The sequence below is a fragment of the Heptranchias perlo genome, chromosome 2 (assembly GCF_035084215.1).
Source record: "Heptranchias perlo isolate sHepPer1 chromosome 2, sHepPer1.hap1, whole genome shotgun sequence".
In the NCBI taxonomy this organism is placed as follows: domain Eukaryota; kingdom Metazoa; phylum Chordata; class Chondrichthyes; order Hexanchiformes; family Hexanchidae; genus Heptranchias; species Heptranchias perlo.
In genome coordinates, this window is record NC_090326.1 from 100,480,012 (window position 1) to 100,500,023 (window position 20,012).

At 39.5% G+C, this 20,012-nt stretch overlaps 1 protein-coding gene across 2 annotated transcripts in view; it reads right to left on the bottom strand.

Moving 5' to 3' along the window:
* Positions 1 to 2,641: 2,641 nt before the first annotated feature.
* The window catches only part of tmem245 (transmembrane protein 245), a 132,885-nt gene continuing 115,514 nt past the window's right edge, over positions 2,642 to 20,012 (bottom strand). For both annotated transcript variants that reach the window (XM_068005110.1, XM_068005103.1), the window contains 4 exons: positions 18,914 to 19,014; positions 17,465 to 17,639; positions 9,220 to 9,414; positions 2,642 to 6,336 (listed from right to left, as the gene is read on the bottom strand). In XM_068005110.1, coding sequence (XP_067861211.1) covers positions 6,291 to 6,336; positions 9,220 to 9,414; positions 17,465 to 17,639; positions 18,914 to 19,014 — 517 coding nt within the window. In that variant the 3' untranslated portion in view covers positions 2,642 to 6,290. The remainder of the gene's footprint in view (positions 6,337 to 9,219; positions 9,415 to 17,464; positions 17,640 to 18,913; positions 19,015 to 20,012) is intronic.

A 20,012-nucleotide genomic window follows, 5' to 3' on the forward strand; every position in this document is an offset into this window, starting at 1 on the left:
TTTTGGCAGAGTGTAAGAAGAATCTGAGTAAAAAAACAAAAGCATAATAGCCCCTTGTGCAAAACCCATAACTGTATAACCTTTATAACCTTTCCTACTTGCACTCTCACTCTAAAGATCAATTTATCTCTCCGTCCCCCCACTGTTAGAAGTCTAAAACTGTTTATAATAATTTGTTTCACTGGTTTTCCCAAACTACTTCACATTTCTCTGCATCTGTCATCTATGCCTTTTCCACTAACCTATGTTCTCCTGCAAACTTCCTTACAGTTCGCAAATGCCCCTAATTTGGTATCAGCAAACTTCAATATCATTTCTCTGTTGCCTATGTCTGTTCAGGGCCAAAAGAGCAGCAAACTTCTAAGGAGCCTGACCTGGATTTCCTCCAAATGGAGATATCCAGCAGGAAGATCAGGCTGAGCCTCTGCCTGTATATTTGGGTTGGAAGTACAACGGATAGGGGCAGTGAGCCTCTGTACCAGCCTGACATTCCGCTGCTGGTCCTCATAAAGTAGGGATGAAGGGGAACTGCTGGTGAAAGCCCCGTTGTGTAAAAACAAAAGGAGCACCACAGAAATTGCCGCAAAGGTTCATCTAAGACCGCAGTGACAAGACGACAAAAAAAAGTTTCAAATGACCTGACATGTTGCAATCCAGCCTCCACATTCAACGCATCATTCTCCACCACTCCCACCACCAAACACATCTTCCCCCCCCCCCCCCAACATTCTGAAGGGACCGCTCCCTCCGTGACACCCTGATCCACTCTTCCATCATCCCCATCACCCGCTCTCCTCCCCAAGGCACCTTCCTGTGCGAATGCAGGTGATGCAACACCTGCCCTTTCACCTTCTCCCTTTCCACTGTCCAGGGCCCCAAACATTCCTTCCAGGTGAAACAGCGATTTACTTGTACTTGTTTCAATTTAGTATATTGTATTCGCTGCTCACAATGCAGTCTCCTCTACATTGGGGAGACCAAATCTAGATTGAGCGATCGCTTTGCTGAACATCTCTGCTCAGTCCGCAAGCGGACCCTGACCTTCCGGTCGCTTGCCATTTTAATTCCCCATCCCACTCCCACTCTGACCGCTCTGTCCTTGGCCTCTTACAATGTTCCAATGAAGCTCAACGGAAGGGCGAGGAACAGCACCTCATCTTTCATTTAGGCACTTTAGAAACCTCTGAACTCAATATCGACTTTAATAACTTCAGATCATAACCACTGCTCCCATTTTTAATTTTAAAAAATATTTTATTTTTGGACTGCAGCTGTTGCTTATGGTTCTGCTTTGCCATTTACAGTTCCTCTAGTCACATCTTTTGTTTCTCAACTTGTCCCATTACCACTCTCCTTGCCTTGCACCATTATCCCTTTTGTCATTTAATCACTCCTGCCCTCCACCCTATCACAGATCATCCCTTTTGTTCCCCACCCCCCTTTCACTGGCTCTGTATTTGCTTAAAATCTTTAATTCTTTAACATCTTCCAGTTCTGACGAAAGGTCATTGACCTGAAATGTTAACTCTGTTTCTTTCTCCACAGATGCTGCCCGACTTGGAGCTTTTCCAGCATTTTCTGTTTTATTATGTTGCAATCTAAATTCTGGTCTCTTAAAAACTGATTTCCCTATTGAGCACGGCACCTAACAACCCTCACCAACCAGTTAATGTGGATGGGTAAATTAAACTGTGTTAAATGGACAGAAATTACAGAAAATTGATTGAATGGAATAATGTGCTCCTTTACATACCTTACCTATAGTCTGGCTCAGTATCAGCAAAACTGAAACCATCCTATTTGGCTCCCACTAGAACCTATGTGCCTCTGGCCTCAACTGCATTTCCTACCCAGCTCCCTCAGGCTTCATCAGCATTTACATACTGTTCAATCCCCAACTCAGCTTCCTCCCCCTCTGAGGCTTTTTAACACTTCTGCAACATTACTCACCTCTACCTCTTTCTCTCCTCCCACAACCCAAATCCTAGTCTATTTCTCCATCTTCTCAAGGTAGGACTTCTTGAACACTCCCCTAACTGGGCTCCCTAAATAAGCTTCAACTCATTCAAAACACTGAGTCCACATCCTCACCCACTAAACGTACCTCACTCCCATCACCCCATCCTCTCCACTGGCTCTCTGTCTCTGTAAATTGACTTCAAAAATTCTCAATCACTTTCAAATCCCCATATGGCTTCACTCCACCCTCTCCTACTGCCTCAAGACAGAGTGACAATATATAATCAGTGAAGGAAAAAATAAAATCATCAAAGATCTCTGCAAGAAGGAATGTCCATAACAGATTGCTATGGGTGAAACAGCCTAAATGTCAAAACATATTTTGGCCCATTTCACGAAATAACCAAAGCATATCCTATTAGATACTGGGAGATGAAGGGTGATCTTAGTCTGACTACCAGCCTGGCGCCACACATGTTGGAGTACAGAGAACCAGTAAACTTGAAAATGTACTCAGATATGGAACACCAAATACAGTAAACCATATCTATATTTTGAAAGCTAAATTTTAGTTTTGAAATGTTCTGTAAAGTATCTATTTATTCATCACAGATTTCAGATACATAGGTCGGTAAATATCAACTGTAGAGAATAAGGTCATTGAACAACAACACTCATTAGACATAGTTTATATTTTTATTTTTTCCATTTGATAATGTTTGCTGTACAATAAAAACAAAATGTGTAAATAATGCTAATTTTTCAGAACCAGATCAAAGTATTTAAAACTTTACAAACACATTCACAGCTGTGATTAGCTATATTAACAACTGTAAATGTCATTTTTGGACCAAATGTTAACTTTACAAGCAAAAATAAAATATTAGTATACTGTCAAAGTTGTTATTTTACACACACTTAGAATTCTTTTAACAGCATCCATCAGGTACTGTAGGTTTTACATTTTGTTTAGGATACAGTTGCTTTCAATGTGCCCAAGGGAAATTGTATGAACACTCAGAAACTAGAGTAATTTCATATGAAAAGCGAGTAACTCATTCAACAGGGAATACAGTTAAAACTTGTTACATCAGAATATGTTGCAGTAAATTAAATCATCCTTTTGTCAGACTGCACACCAAGTAAAATACATTAACTACAGTTGGAATCAACTGGTGACTGAGAAAATGGCCCTTATAAATGAGTATCTTTTACCTGTATCCCAATTAAACAGCATTAGTTGTACCATTTTAAAATGCTATTGGCAGCTGATCATTCAGATTTACATAACATATTGCTGCAAGAGGCTGGGGTAGCATTGCCTAAATTTTCACAAAGATACAAAATAAGTTTAACTGAGTAGAATTAACAAATATGGCTTCAGGCAGCAAAGTTATAAAAGCAAACTAAAAAACAAAATTGATAAATGTAACAAATGTCTAAAATAAAGAGATGGCTCAAGTGCTCTACTAGTAAAGAGTTTTAAAAATGTAATACTGTGAAAAACTTAATAGGTGGAAATATAATTTCCCTCTTTCCCCCTCATCCAAAAATATAGTTCTACACATCAGTGAATAAATGAAACTATTCCAATAGTACTCTCAGTGACCATTAAATTCCCTGTGAAAAGGCAACAATTGCTAGATTAGACTTAATCATATAATAATCTGCTTATCTCATTAAAACTATTTAAAATCATTTTCTACTTATATGCCCTCAAGATTAAAAACCCTATGAGCAAGAAAGGAATGAGCATTGTTCTGCATTCAGTAGTGAAATACTGTGTAAAATGACTATTCAACTATCAGCATTTATAAACAAGAGCAAATGAGACGATCAATGTGTGTTTTATTTATTTTGCTATTTGATTTTTCTCCCCCCACCCATTTAACAGCTTCATATATCACATACTTTACAATCCTTTGAAAATGAAGTTTATTTTCTTCAGGACATATTTTACAATCTATGCCTCCATTAAAGTGCTGGAATTGTGATGACCTATAATCAAACCATTTACTTTGTTGACCAGAATGTGTTGCTATTGGTTCCATATCAAATTCAAGGAAACTATCCTTCTTAGCCTTTTACAAAAGGATCAAAGCTAATGTGTTTTAATTTATGTGCATCAAAGCTTTGTTTTAAATATATTATAGCTTTCTCTAAAATCTAACGTACTTAAAAAAAAGATTCATATATAGTAACTAACCCTTGTATTGCTGCTATGGTCTTAGGCTTCAATTTAATAATTTTTTATAACCAAATATTTGTGGGATGTAATAAAATGCAGTGCTACATGTCTAATTTGCAATTAATACAGGGATATAAACCTAGGAATTCAGCACTGCGTTTGGCATGGAATTAATGTCAGTGAGCTGGGTGGGGTTGGGCGGAGGGAGTTCAGGTGGAACCCGTTTCCAATAGGTTTCCTCTCCTTCTTGGCCTGAGAAATTACAATTCAGGAGGGAGACAGATGTTTTTTCACCCTTGCCCCCCCCTCCCCAATCGTCATGATGTCACTTTTGGAGATGGGACTGGCAGAATGCTGGGCTCCCCCAGAAATCCTGCCAGTTTTGTCCAGCGTACAGCAAGCAGCAAGTACAGCTCCATGAAGCAGGGTACTTGCCTTCCAACACTTTATGTGGGAAAGACTGATTGCTGTTTGGGAAGCAGCAACCAGAATTTTTGTATGCGCTCTGTGGGCAATCAGGCCAGACCCCAGTCTATGGTTCCCCTCTTCCTCCAACAGAGCAGCAAGGATGTCACGCTGAAACCGAACTGGCTCTGCGGGGTGAGTGCCCCAGTAAGCCCCTATTATTCAGACGGCCCCATCCCTGGAATTTGGGATGGAGCAAACACACCCAGCCCCACCACACTTGTGGAGGTGGAGTCCGAGTTCTGGAATTTCTACCTCACATTCTGTAAAGGCAATTTTTACATTTATTTGTGAGTTCATGCTATGGTTCTCCCATTGCTCAGAATTCTTTGCTTTAAACAGAAAAGCTGGCACCACCCTGCTGAGTGCACGGTGCCCCCTTTGAAAAGACTCCTGGGGAGAATCCTGTCCATTACAGTCATCTAGATGAACTTGTTCCTGTGTTTGGCAGAAAAAAAAACTGGAAAGCAAAGACTATATATGCTATATAATTGTGACTACAACATTCAATTAGCATACATAGCACTAGTTATACTATAGTTGAGCCATAAGGACATCTTTGTGGCAAAATTATGTAAAGCTGTAGTTTAAAATAATTATGGTTAGAAATTATGAATTTCTATCCATACAGAATTGCACATGAATACAGTGATTGCAAATAGACAGTCAGTCACCTTGGATGAAATTGATAATAGCATGGTAGCACAGCATATTCGGGGGGTTTCATTAAGCGGCTCTTGTTTATTTCCTGCCAGCCAGTCAAGAACAGCCTCAGCAGGAGGCTGAGAGTAGGGCACCTACACCAACCTCACAACCACAGGAAGCTTGCAACCCAGGAGGGAATAGTAAGGGGAGAAAACCTCAAATACCCCCAAAGAAATAGAAGATGATTTAGTGAATTCCATGCTGAAATGTGTTTTTATTCCATTACATGAGTGTATACTTCTATCTCAGATGTGCTTTTTCATCATAGAAATGTTATGGTTTTCCATTATTTTCAATGGGAGGGATTAAAGGCAGTTTAGCTGTGCAATATTCAACACTCATTTGAAAATACACCAACCCTTACAATGCCAGAGCATTTAGGAAAACCAAAGTGAGCAAAACCAAACAACTTATTTTCAATATTTTAGCAGCCTGCACAATATTTTGTTTTCAAATCAACCCACAAGAATGCAAGTAACCTGAAACACGCCTTTAGAACATATATTAAAAGATAAAAGCAAGAGCATTTCAAACTTTGTTGGTGTCAAATGTGGTAACTGAACTGCTACTGTGGATCATTTATAACTAAACTCAGTTCCAGGAGTTACAAATCTTATATCTCCCAAACACTGGGCTGTATCCTTGAGTTGCATTAATGTGCAAAATAATGTGATGAAGCACATTCCTTATGCCCACCCCAAGTGAGTGAAAAGTAATTTTTCTGCATGGCATTAGCTAATGCAACATTCGTCTTTGGAGTGTACAGGAAGGCCACAACTGTGTAAAATTCAGTGCAGGAAGCAGCAGATAGATAAGCCAACACTCCTCTGACTAATATGTGATGAAGCACATTCCTTATGCCCACCCCACGTGTGAGTGAAAGGTAATTTTTCTGCATTGTATTAGCTAATGCAACATTCGTCTTTGGAGCGTACCAGAAGGCCACAACTGCGTGAAATTCAAACACATTCAGTCACTCAGTACCAGGTTTTGCTTCCTCAGGACTATCCCCAAAAGGCCTGAAACAAAAACAAACAAGAAACACAACAGCTATCAACATGTAAAGTGCCTGGATCAATATTCTCCAGCTATGTTACTTTGAACATTACTTTTCACAGACATTTAAAACAAATTTGAAGTCTTTTAATCAAAAATTAAGCTATTTTCAAACTTCAATTCCTTTCATGAAGCAGTGTGTGTTGGATATGGGATCAGTGTGTTACAGGAACTCTTTTGTGTGCAAAGACTCAGAAATTGCAACCATCATTGGAGTGAATGAGTTACAATGGCCTCACATACAAGTAAATGAAAGCTGGTAATGCTCTATTTGTTCTAAGGGATAGTTTTAAAAAAATGCTCCAGAATGCGTAGAATAGTTAATTTTATTTTACATTTTCACTACGTTTAATTATATTCCTCTCACATGCACTTACCACCTCTCAAAATAAGACAGATGTAAAAAAAAATACATTATAAAATAATTAAGTGCTACTCTTAAATGGCTAATGTCAGGAATTCCTGACAAATCACACTTCTAGTCATAAATAATATTCTCTGTTGAATGCACAAGCCCTACCTGAAATAATTTTTGGCAGTCAATCCAGTATGGCCCATAGCAAAAGCAAAATATATACAATTTGGCACAAAAATTGGTAATCTTACTCAAAGGCCACAGGATGGCTAGTGCTGGAAATGGATTGGGATGGGGGGGTACTAAAGTACCCAAGAGGAGAGAAATGAAGGGTGGCATGTCTGGGTGACAGGAAGGGGAGGAGTCAGGAGAGAAGGGCCCAAGAAAGGCCAAAAAGAGAGTAATGGGCTTGGGTCCAGAGCAGAAGCCAAAATGCGCACAAATGGATATGAAGGGAATTCAGGTTACATAGGAACATAGAACATAGGAACAGGAGTAGGCCATTCAGCCCCTCGTGCCTGCTCCGCCATTTGATAAGATTATGGCTGATCTGTGATCTAGCTCCATATACCTGCCTTTGGCCCATATCCCTTAATACCTTTTGGTTGCCAAAAAGCTATCTATCTCAGATTTAAATTTAGCAATTGAGCTAGTATCAATTGCCGTTTTCCAAAGAAAGTGCAAACTTCCACCACAATATGACAATATGAGAGAGTCCAAAGTTGAAGTTTGAGGTCCAGTAGTGGGAAGAAGTTGACTTGTAGCCAGGGTGGAGACGGCAACAAACCAATGTTAAGGTTCAGAGACAGTTGTGAAGAGGGAGTGAATGCAGTAACTGCTTGAGAGGCAGAGTATCAGTGGGAACACTGCTGGAAAACAGAGCCGAGGAGGTGTGGAGAGTCAATGAGCCAATAGAGGTTGATCCAGGGATCCAGCGGTGATGAGTAGTGGCCTCATTATTCGTAATGCACACCAGTGGATCCAATATACCAGCAGAGGAGTGAAACCCAAGGACCAAGAGAGGAAGTCCAGGGAGCCAGGTGATGGTAAAAGGTAAATCAGTGTGATCAGTACTGGTGAGGCAGCTGGTCTAAGGGAGGTTAGGGAGGTAAGGAGCACAGAAGGGAGTAGCAATAGAACCTTGAGTAGGCGGTCCAACCCAGTCCAGTGAAGGCAATGGAGGTGACAGTGAAGGAAATGTTTTTTGATTTGTTCTTTAACTATTTTCAGACTAACAGTAAATAAATACACAGCTGTTTTAATAAACATAAATAGCATATATAAACAACTATTAGTACATACATTATTCTGTTAGCAAGTTCATGCTTTATACTGTTCATGTTGGTTCTAGGTGTGGAAGTGGAGGAGGCAGCATATCTCCAGCAAAAGAATTTGGGAAGTTGTGTAAGGCTTCTGTCAAGAGACAGTAAAGCAAGTGTTTGTGGATTGACACCTGGAAATCAACAGTGCTGTGCAGGAAGCAACACCTGAAGAAATGTGAGGCACGAAGTGCACAAAGATGTAGCACTTTTAAGAACGGGAATGATGGTGAGATATTATATATAGATGCTTCCTGGCTGACCTTTTTTATTCCCTATTATTATTATTCAAAGAAAACTTTAAAACTGTTCACGTGCACATTTTCATTTTAGAGGAAATAAAAGGTAATGGATTTCTTCCTTCTAACTTGACGCCTATGAGTTAGACTCGGTGATGCTTTAGAAGTCACGTACTGAAGAGTCTTTCAGGTTTATTGATGGTTTTTGAAGCCTTCTAAACTGGTTTCCAGTTTTTTCAAAAAAATTCATTCACGGGATGCGGGCGTCGCTGGCAAGGCCAGCATTTATTGCCCATCCCTAATTGCCCTTGAGAAGGTGGTGGTGAGTTGGTCATCGAAAGAGGAGCATCACACTGCGTGATCGCTTTTCTGTTGGTCCACTAAGCATGTACATAAAGCAGAATATATTATTTAGCAGATATAACTCTTACATTAAGTCAAGAGTGAGCTGCAACACCAGTTTAATTGTCTGGATAAGAACCATCTTTGACAGAGGCTGAGAGATATGGGCTGCAGTAGTGCCTATTTAAGCAGCTTGGGTTCCAATCTTATCAATAGGCCTGATAAGACACCACTCATTTTATTCAGCGCTCCTCTTTTGTTACAATATGTAGACACTGCAGAACAAAAAACAGCACTTTCAGGAGACAGGGGGTGAAATTCAATTTCTGTGGATCTTCTAGCAAATCGGCCGCCCACTATACCTCACCCGATTTTCTTTTCCATTGAAGTCAGTTTCATTGCCATAGTTTGAAACACCCAGATAGAATGTCTAAACTAATGATTTTAAAAAAATTATTGTTAAACAGTTATCAATTTTAAGTAACAGGTCTAAATAAGTCTCCTCTATTGTCTTAAATTCTGGTCTTGTATGAAACAGATGCAAGGGAACTGTCACAGACTGATTTAGTGGACGTTCCTATTGAAACTTACCGATGTATTTGCAATGGCCAAGGTGTCTGGGAAGGAGTCGGCAATGCAGTTGAAGGACTCATCAACATAGCACTGTATATGTTGGAGGCAACTACTAGAATACATAATAGGATGGGTCCAATGATTGCACCTTCTAGCCCAAGGTAGTAAGCTCCTCCAGCTACTGCCAAACCAGTGAGATATGGGTGACCACCCCTGTGGAAACAAAATACAAATATAACTGTCGTAGGAGATTAAATTACATCTTTCATTTAGTTGTGACTTTTTTTGCCAATGTCAATGACCATTGTTCTTTTAGTTGAGAATTTGGGACAGTATTTTTTAAGAAATCCTGGGCTATTCTTAAAGCTTGCAGCATCCATTTAAAAACAATACACTTGCATTAGTCCTAAATACTCTACAGACAAGATAGATTCACTGGAGTTTGGATGGCTTTAAACTGGCAATCAAACAAATAAGACAAGTGTGGGAGGACACAAACTGCTTTGAAATTGTGGTAGTTCAGAAGAATGCAAGTCTGTTAAATAGAAATACACTACAATATATTTTGCTGGAGAATTCTTATCAGCACAAGGTGCTTTAATCTTTTCCGAACCGAAGTGGCTGTTCGGCTGATCTTCCATAGAAACTTGCAGCTTCCCGTCACAGTGCCCATCTCTTGAATGTAGCTGACAGTCACAGATTTAGATCATTTCCCTCCAACAGGATTTTATGTTAAGATCAAACAAAAAAGGCAACATTCATCTCTTCTGGTTAAACAATGTTACAGTTTCTTTTTGTATGGTACTGTATCAATTAATTAGCTCATTTTTGCCATAAATAGACCTTCTGCTGTTAACAGTATTGTGACTAAGATGTTAACTATTGTGCAAATTTACATATTACCTCTAAACTTTATACAATTCAGCTGATAAATAATGAGATAGACGGGAAGATTTAACAAATGCCAATGCTCCCTTCAGCTTCCTGTCTTTTCCGTTTCATTATTTTAAGACACTATGCTTTCCTTCAAGTCATCTCAGTCATCTATCTGGCTGTTGCTCTAGTTAATATCCAAGCCAGAGCAACATTAGATCAAGCCAACTACAGCACTCTATGACGACATAGTACATCTCCAATGAGTCTTTCATGTTCATATGTACACCTTTCACATCATTTGTGATAACCATACCTGATAATTCCACACGGCTTAAACTTTCACATGAATTTTAACTAAAAATATCACTAACATACATTTTAAAAAATCCACCACTAGCATACAAACACCAAGTTGTTAGATACAACACAAGACTTTCAGATTCAACTCAAATGACAGCACAGTCAAGTTTTGATGGTTACAGACAGAATCATACCTTTCATTGTCAGAACTGCTAGTTTATCACTTTCAAGAGGAGGAAGCAACTCAAAAAAACACATCTACTACTCTTCTATTTTGGATACATTTGCACCATGAACAATCTCGTGTGAAGAGGGCAGGCAAATCATGTAATTTCAAGGTCTGTTCCTAAAGCAGTTTTTCAACAGCAGCTATGATTTACTCCAGTCCTTTATCTGACCAAATTATATAGAATTGGAAGTTATCTCAAAGTCTCTTTAAGCAGTTTAAAGTTGGGGAGAATAAAAATTGTCACATGGTATATGCATTTAACATGACAAGCAATACCATATCTACAGAACAATCAACATGAGGGCAGGTTTTAGGAGTAAGATTTATGATCAGAAAGTGACAAACTGTAAATCCATGATGAGCCATATGCAGCACTAATTTATTCCAGTGAGACTTCAAAATAAGTTATATTTTTAAATCATGCAAGTGTCATTCTAAAAGTAAATATTTTTACAGCTCCATAAGTCAGGGGGAGATGAGGATAATGTATTTAATTCAGCGAGTTATGATGATCTGGAATGCACTGCCTAAAAGGGTGGTGGAAGCAGATCCAATAGTAACTTTCAAAAGGGAACTGGATAAATACTTAAAAGGAAAATTTTTCATGGCTACGGGGAAAAAAACAGGGGAGTGGGACTAATTGGCAGCTCTTTCAGAGAACTGGCACAAGCACGACTGGCTGAATGGCCTCCTTCTGTGCAGTATGATTCTAGCACAATTAGGTTTTAAAATCTTTTGCCCACAAAGTTGCTGGAAGTGTGAGCTGAGGGCAACAGGGGCATCTGGGACCTTGGTGAACGACGGGGCAAAGTGTATCTTCTTAATCAATGAGATTCAAGGATTGAGAAATAAACAGACTGAGAAGGAGGATGAATTAGAGTGGGTGAATTCAATGTCAAATCAGGTACAGAAAGAGCAATAAAGTGAGGGAAAAAAAGATTGGATTAAGAGAGGAAAAAAAGAGTCAGAAAGCAAAAAACAAGAAAAAAAGTTTAAAAATTTTTAAAAATGTAATATTTGACATTTTTAAATTCTCCTTAAACAATTCACAACCTGAAGGAATGAGACTCCACACTTATAATTGTTCACTTTCTGGGCAAGAGAGGTTGATTAGCAGTCATTAGCAATTATCACGTCAATAAAAGGGTACTTAAGCTGTTAATTACCAGACTTAACGTTTTGTGGCGAGTTTAACGGGCAATTAATGTGCAAATGCAGCAACTTTATGAAAAGCACGAGGTTAAGCGCAAGTTGCCATTTTTGCAAAGCTAACAGCAGAGCAGCGAAAATCGGCCAGCAACTTGTGGCGATTCGCAATTCACGGGATATCTCTTCTTCGCCACAAGTTTCTGGCCGATTTGTGCAATAATAACGGCGCGCTTCATTCAATAAAATTTGGGTCAAAATATAAATGTTCATCTAATGAGCAGATAGACTGAGGAGTAGTCTGCATGGATTTAGAAGTAATACATCATGCAGCACTAACGAATTAATTACCACTAGGGTACAGCAGTGCAGTGGTTATGTTACTGGACTTGTAATTCAGTGGTCTGGACTAATAATCCAGAGAACGAGTTTAAATCCCACCAAGGCAGTTTGAGAATTTTAACTGAGTTAAAAAATTCTGGAAATAAAATGCTTGTAGCAGTAAAAAGTGACCATGAACTTGTCAATTGTTCATAAAAACCCAACTAGTTCACTAACGTCCTTTAGTGAAAGAAACCTGCCATCCTTACCTGGTCTAGCCTAAATTTGACAAGTCTCACACCAATGTGGTTGACTCTTAACTGACCTCTGAAGTGGCCTAGTAGACCACTCAGTTGTATCAAATTGCAACATGCAGCAGTTCAAGAAGGCGGCCCATCAACAGCTCCTCAGGATAACTAGGGACGGGCAATAAAAAAGTCAGCCTTGCCAAAGACACCCACATCTTGAGAATGACTAGAAAATATTAGGGCTATCCAATGGATACAGCTAATTTAGATTTTTTTCAGAAGCTATAAAATAAAGGTCCACTCATGAAAGCTCAAAGAGGTATTAATTATTTATTGCTCATAGTATTAATGGCGGATTAGGTAGCTGGATTTGAAAACTGCTGTACCAATAGAAAGCAGAAGAGAATGATAAATGAAATAATTCTGAGGAGCAGGAGAGGTCTATTTGTATTCCCTGCAAGAGGTGTTGAGAAGCATATGCCAGAGGGCTCATAGTCTTCGTTGTTCTTATCGTTTTCTGAAGCCTTCAAGGGGTGGTAGTCTAGACTTCAACCAGCCTCAGAGGTGCCCCTGGCTGTAGATCTGGCCCTGGGGTCATTTGCATGGTAGAGGCAGACTCCCTTTGTTGGAAAGTCCTGCTAAAATCAGGGTGGGATTCTGTAGCATTAGGCCATGGAGGTCTGCTGCAGCGCGGAAGTGCCAAAAGCCTCATAGCTGCTGGTATAAAGTAAAATAAAATCAGATTTTTTTTCCTGTATTCTGGGATCTGTGCATGGCAATGCATGGAGAGCGCTACAGCACAGACCCTTGCTGGCGGCATCATCTTTATCGTCCCACCGTCAATCTTTGAACAATGGACACTGTGACTCAACAGGTGGCCCATGTCCAACGTTCAATCAGGACAAGTGATGGGCCATGTTCCCCTCATTTTAAAATTAGAATGCACAAGTCTACATATGGAAAAGGGAGGGTAGCCAGGGATGCAGTGGGGTGTGTCCGAGAGTATATCTATGGCTCTACTTGCTAGAAAACTGGCAGGAATAGGCTGAAAAATCTAGGCCTATATGAATCGGAGAATAACTAAGTTTGAAAATGTGTTCATCAAAGCAGGCTAAAATAGGTGGTGAGCAGCAGGGTTGACTGAACTTCCCGGTCCCAAGGTGACAACTAAATCTTTGACAGTTGCTTCGATCAAGGTGAATTCTTCTTTAATGAAGGATTGTATCAGGAAAGGCATCCATCTGAGAATTTCCCAGAGCTAAATCTAGCTCTTTTTAATCTCAGAATCTTTGTGGCCACCTTGGTGGCAATGTTTCCCAAAGAAGGAAGACCAGCATGATACTCATTGACTAAGATCTATGGGCATTGGTTGTGACAACAGAGGCCCCTTCATTTGTATTAGATGCGCAGCACACCTTTTTGATCAAGGCACTGCTCTAAGAAATCTTAGAAGAAGCCCAACGGGGTTCCAACAGCTACTTCACTAGTTCAAGAGCTGAAAAAAATACACAATTAGGTTACAGAAGACATCAAGGCTTTTACTTCAGCCATATGAGATGGCAGAGCCCACCTGTATTGGCTTGGTCCTGAGATCCATGATGCCTCTCTGATCTAGACTGCTTCTACTACATAGTTTTGATTTGGAAACCAAGTTCCAAATTCACAGTGTGTAGATGTTATGCATCAAACAAAGCTATTGTTTTCTCAAGGATCATCTTCCATCACTTAAGTCTCTCGCCATATCCATAGACAGATTGAGGTAATTTTATACTCTTCAAAATTATGCCTGGTGGGAAAGCAACAGACGCAAATATCACGGATGCTAGAAAGGATGTATGGAATCTAGTGTAGGCATCTTTGAGCGACAGTTTAAGGGTGCAAGGCACCATGCCCATTCAGGCTCCATCAGGATAAGCTATGCCGTCTAAAAATAGAAAATTATGTCACTCAGTGAGCAGATAGTGTGTGATACTAATCTGAGCAGCCTCCCTGCTAATGCCAGATATGCTGGGAGCTGCTATGACTGAAGATGAGCTTCAATTTAACTAGAAAACAGGTTTGATGATGCTCAGTACTGGAGTTAAATTGGATCCAAAAATGTTTGGGGCTCATCCAAATCAAAGATACTGCCAAGAAACAACATGTAGATCCACTAAAAACAGAAAACTGGTTCAGAACAGAAAAAAAAGATTCAGACTCTTCTGGGAATCAACTGCAAGATGTTGTTTCTGATGGAAGAAAAAGAACTAAGGACTAGACTGTGCGATATGGATTTATGAACAAAAGCTCAGAGTCTTTGGGGGCGGGCGGGACAGTGGTGGGTTAAATTGTTAAAAATGGGAAACCCGACCCAAATGTGCCTACTTCCGGTTTAACTGGGGTGGGTTGGAGGTCAGGCGAGTAACCTGCTCTCGAGAGGTGGGTCGGTTATTATAATATGTTAATGTGGCTCCGTGCCTCAAATTTTGACAGCCATTTGGATTTAATGGCTGCAGGCTCGGGAAACCTGGCAGCTAAAGGGAAACAAGAACTTACCAGCAGGTAAGTGCTTTTCCAGCTTCCCCCCAAGCTAACCTGCCACGCTCTCCAGACACGCCCCCCAACCGTGATCTGGTCTATTCCCCACCCCCACCCGATCTCTTCCCCCCGATATCTTCCCCATCCTCCCCCACGATATCTGACTCCTCCCCTGCCATCTCTCCAATCCCCGTTAAATTCGGCAGGACCTCAGTCTTTCCTGGTACCTGAGAGGCACCCCCACTCCCTCCCCGTAAATATCGGGCCATTGTTTTTGTGATTTTGTCCATTTGACGATGGATCTATTTGGAAAGTGTCCAAATCAAAAAGAACGTTCTCCCATGATCAACAATAAACGTACATCAGCAGTATATAAAAACATGTAATACATTTGTCGAACAAAATTAGCAGTGATTGACGTTTTTGTTCAGGTCATTTCTACACATTAAAAAAAGTCAGCATCCAATGATTAATTTCATTACATTTATCTGACTATGAAATTAATAACGTTGTTGCTCTCTCCCCAAACTCCTCAAAAAAAACAAGGCCATTTAGCTAAACACAGCCTCCTTCATTTGTGAGGACAGAGCGGTCTAGGCTAGATGACAGTTGACACTACCACTCCAGCACTCAAGAAGTTCACTCCTAGCCTGACAATATATTGTTTTGTCATGGAAACTGAATTCACAATCAGGTTGTGAAGCTATGCGGTCACTAAAATTAGAATTATGTATTATTTTGGTTCACTTGGTAGCACTCTCACCTCTGTGTCAGAAGATTGGAGGTTATATGGGGTATGGTAATGTAGTGGTAGTAGTACCAGACTAGCAACCCAGAGGTTGAGAGTTCAAGTCCCACCATGGTAAATTGCAAAACTGAATTAAATAAATTTGATCATTTGTGGGCTGGCACTAGAAAAAAACTGACATGAAAGTTACCAAATTATTGTAAAAAACCAATTGGTTCAGTAGTGTCCTTCAGGATACACACAATTGCTTAAGAAGAAAGCTTACCACCACCTTCTCAGGGCAACTAGGAATGGTCAACAAATGCAGCATTATCAGTGTTGCCTACATCCTAATCATGAATAAAAAATCCCATAGCAAGGTTTCAGCTCAAACTAGGCTGACACTGCAGTGCAGTACTGAGGGAATACTGACATTTGAATTAGATTTTAAAATCAGATCTTATCTGCCTTTTTTGACCATTCAGGTGAATATTAAGATTTCCATTGCACTATTTGAGGAAGAGCAGGTAATTCTCTGGCCAACATTCAACAACAACATGTCAGAAGAAAATTCTTTATGAAAGATCCCTCCCAATTGTTTTGAAGGTACCAAATCTCTCTCTCCTGTCCCGAGAGATTTTTGAATGACCTACTCCCTGCCTTCTATCAGTACCACACAGCCAGCCACGGGGAGACAAATGGCAGCAGTCTACCGCAACTCTCAATTTTTCTTTCCATATGGAGAAATGCACAACCTCCATTTGGTGTATTATCATACTGGTGCAACCAAAATCAAATGTCAGTAAAGGGGAGGACTGAACTTGCAGTCCTTGTTGCCATGGTTGCACCATCTAAATAGTAAGTGCCTTTAAGTTCCTGGTTGGGTAAGTTATATTTTACAAGAAGAATTCGCAACATTCCAACAGAGCAAGTGCAGGTTCAATCACTGAATAAATTATGTTGAAATTTAATGAAGTTGTTTTTTAAGTGAGTTATTAATAATGTCAATTTGCACATTTCTCAACATTCTTATTCCAGAATTAACATCCTGACATAAGAAAAGTCACAGTTTGATTGTTGGCTGATGGAGGAGGGGTCGTAAGGCACAACATTCTTTCACTGTTACAGCCTATGTTCCAATCCAGTGTAATGCTGTAGGAATGAAAGTCTGTAAGAAGTAATAAGATAGTAAACCTGTTGGCATTACCCAGCCTTTTCCTTATAAGAACAATATTGGTATAGGTATATTTAATAAACAAAATTACAAGGCAATACAGTTACAGGCACCAAGTGGTAGAGTGTTTTGCTACACTGTCCTTTAGCTATGGGATTTGTGTTTGAATCCAACTTCAACTGCTGAAACGAGAGTCTCCTCTGGTATGAAACAAGTTAAGACAGTCTCCGTTTAGTCACAGCTCAAAACTGTCAACTAAGTGCCAATATGTGCTGCATTATGGACCATCTTGCTTAGACATACATCACAAAGAGGACTGATGCCACAATGGTGCAATAGAAGGTACTCTGCTGAGATTGGGATAAGCTATATTGTTGAAGGTTTAAATTGCACCTACTTAGTATTCCACCTACACTGGAGTGCCTAATGCTAGATGCAAAGTGTATCACTTAACGAGAGGAGAATGTTCCATTTCTCACAATGGACATCTCACTTCAATGGAGATCGACATTTTCCCATTAATATTTAGAGAAACAAATATCTGAAATTTTTGTTTTGTAAAGGCTAACATTTCCCGTCAAAATAGCTGAAACTTTTAAGATTACAATCTAACAATGATTTTCCATAAATCTGTTTCAGTTAAAGTGAAATTATGTTTTGTTTTTGTATAATGAAGTTCAAAAGTTTAAAGATACAAAAATGGAAATTGCTACTGTGACACTCACCCAGAAATATCAGAATAAATAGCTGTATCCACAAAGTAGGTTGGTAGCAGATGGCAAACTAGGAGGAGGATGGCCATAAAGTTCTCTCCTTGTGTCAACCAGAGGTCTATCACTGCTGGCATAGCAGCCCAATACGTTCCCAGAAATGGGACTGCTCCAAGGGTGGCTGCTAGAGCTAACAAAAAAAGACAATCGTATTTTTACATGAAGGATAACTTTGCCACAAGGCTTTAAGTTGCAATCTAATGGGATACTCATCTTTAGGTTAGCTTTTACAATTAGTTACCTGCAGTCAATCTGGTTTGTCCTCAAAGCCACGACCATTATGAGAAAGCTAAGCCAAGCCTTGGGAGTTACATCAAAAAATAAGTCCATAACTGGGACTCCAATTGAAATTTGGAGCCACAGTTAGATCTCTTTCTAACAGATGTAGAACATGATGGCATAAATACTATACCCATTTTCAAAAATGTTATCCATTTTGATAACGTTCTTGAAGATAGGCATGGCATTTGTACCACCTAGGGTAGGCAGCTATACAGGTTGCTAAGGGACAGAACATCAATTTCAGTTTCTAAATCAGGGCACCTGTTTTCAACACTGATCGCACTTTAGTGTGGATTTCTAAAGAGACAAATCAGATAGGGTCCAAAGAAAGCCGTTTTGATAATTTCCTATATTTTTCAAGTTGAGAGATCCGCCCCCCCACCCCCCAACTCCATAAAAGATCCGATCATTAACACAGCCCAAATGAGCAATGAAATATATAGGGTACAGTAGCCTAGTGTACCTGTGATTCTGGACTAGCAACCCATGAGTTCAAATTTCACCATGACAAATTGTGAAATTTAATTCAATACATCTGGTAACATGTAGGCTAGCACCAGGAAAAATAACTATGAAACCTGCTGGATTGTCATTAAAACCCAACTGGTTCAATAATGTCCTTCAAGGAAGGGAACCTGCCATTCCAACCCAGTCTGGCCTACACAAGACTCTTCCCAAAATAAGTGCTCGTCTCTAAAATGCCTTCTACAGTGGCCCCCACCATCATCTTAGGGCAAGCAGGGATGGGTAATAAATAGTGTTGCCCACATCCCAAAAACAAATAAAAATAATACCCATAGAAGGGATAGCACTCATGGATTTGCTGGGTTTTTTTTTTAAGGCATATCCAATAATTTTCTGTTTGTTCTTATGTTAGAAGAAATGTGCTATGAGATCCTGCTCCCCAATACAGATGACATTATTACATTTGTTTTAATTTTATATCAAAGTTTGAGTCCACTAAAATGCACCTTACAACCCCCCCCCTCCAATGAGTTTGTGTTGTTAAATTCAAAAGTCCATACGAGCATGAAAAAAAATTACTGCTGAATTACAACTAGTAATCTGCTCATGAAATTGTAGTTTACTTAAGTAAAATAAATAACTACAACCAGTAATTACCTGAAGGAATGAAGACAATATTGATTCCAAATATAGTATGAGTCAACCAGGTGTAAAGCCCATAGAAAGCAGCCATCTTGAGGGAAGCATCAAATACACCTCTGGAGAGGATACAAATAAAATGGAAGTTGTTAATTTTATATGTGGCAATGTTATTTGTGGGCTCAGATAGTCTACAACTGAAGACAGAAAATATAACTAATACAATGTAATACTGGAACCTTTGTGGTAAAACTCCATAAGAAATTAAAGCCGTATATCATACATTTCTACACAACTTTCCAAAATAACTAAACCATACAAAAAGATTTAAACTTATAAAATACTAATTAAAATTTTCCTAATAGCTGATCAAAATTAAGGTTTTCTTGATCGAGCTACCATCATCAAAGAAACTGGGTAGGATAAAGCCACAGCCAACATGGCTTCTGCTGCACTATCCAGTCAATCAATTCTGTCAAGTAATGTTGAACCATTGACGGCGCTTTTCCGCATATATCTTCCTCATCCTCAAATATGCTTCTGTTTTCTGCCTTCTTGTGAAAGGCACCAGCAATCATAGAATGATATAGAAGGCAGCCATTTGGCCCATTGTGCCTGTTCTTTGAATGAGCTATCCAATTATTCCCATTCCCTTGCCCTTTCCCCATAGCCCTGCAAATGTTTCCCCCATCAATTATTTATCCAATTCCCTATTGAAAGTTTTATTGAATCTGCTTCCATCACCCTTTCAAGCAGTCCATTCTAGATCATAACAACTCAATGCCCCCAAAAAATTCTCCTCATCTTGCCCCTGGTTCTTTTGCCAATTGCTGCTAGTAAATTTACTGATTGCATCCTTTAGATGTGCACAACTCACTGAAGCTATGTCTGTCATAGCTGAACATGTTTGATTTGAAGACTCTCAGTATGTGGTATATGAAGGTCATCTTGGAGGCCTAGAGCAGCTTCATTTTCATGAACGTTAGCACTACAATTTCCAGACAATAGAGAATGGACTTTGACAGCTCACCTGCAAAATTACTTCCTTCAATCAAACTAAACATTGAAGATACTTAAGAGATATTGTGAATTAGTTCCTGATTTCCTTCATTAGTTG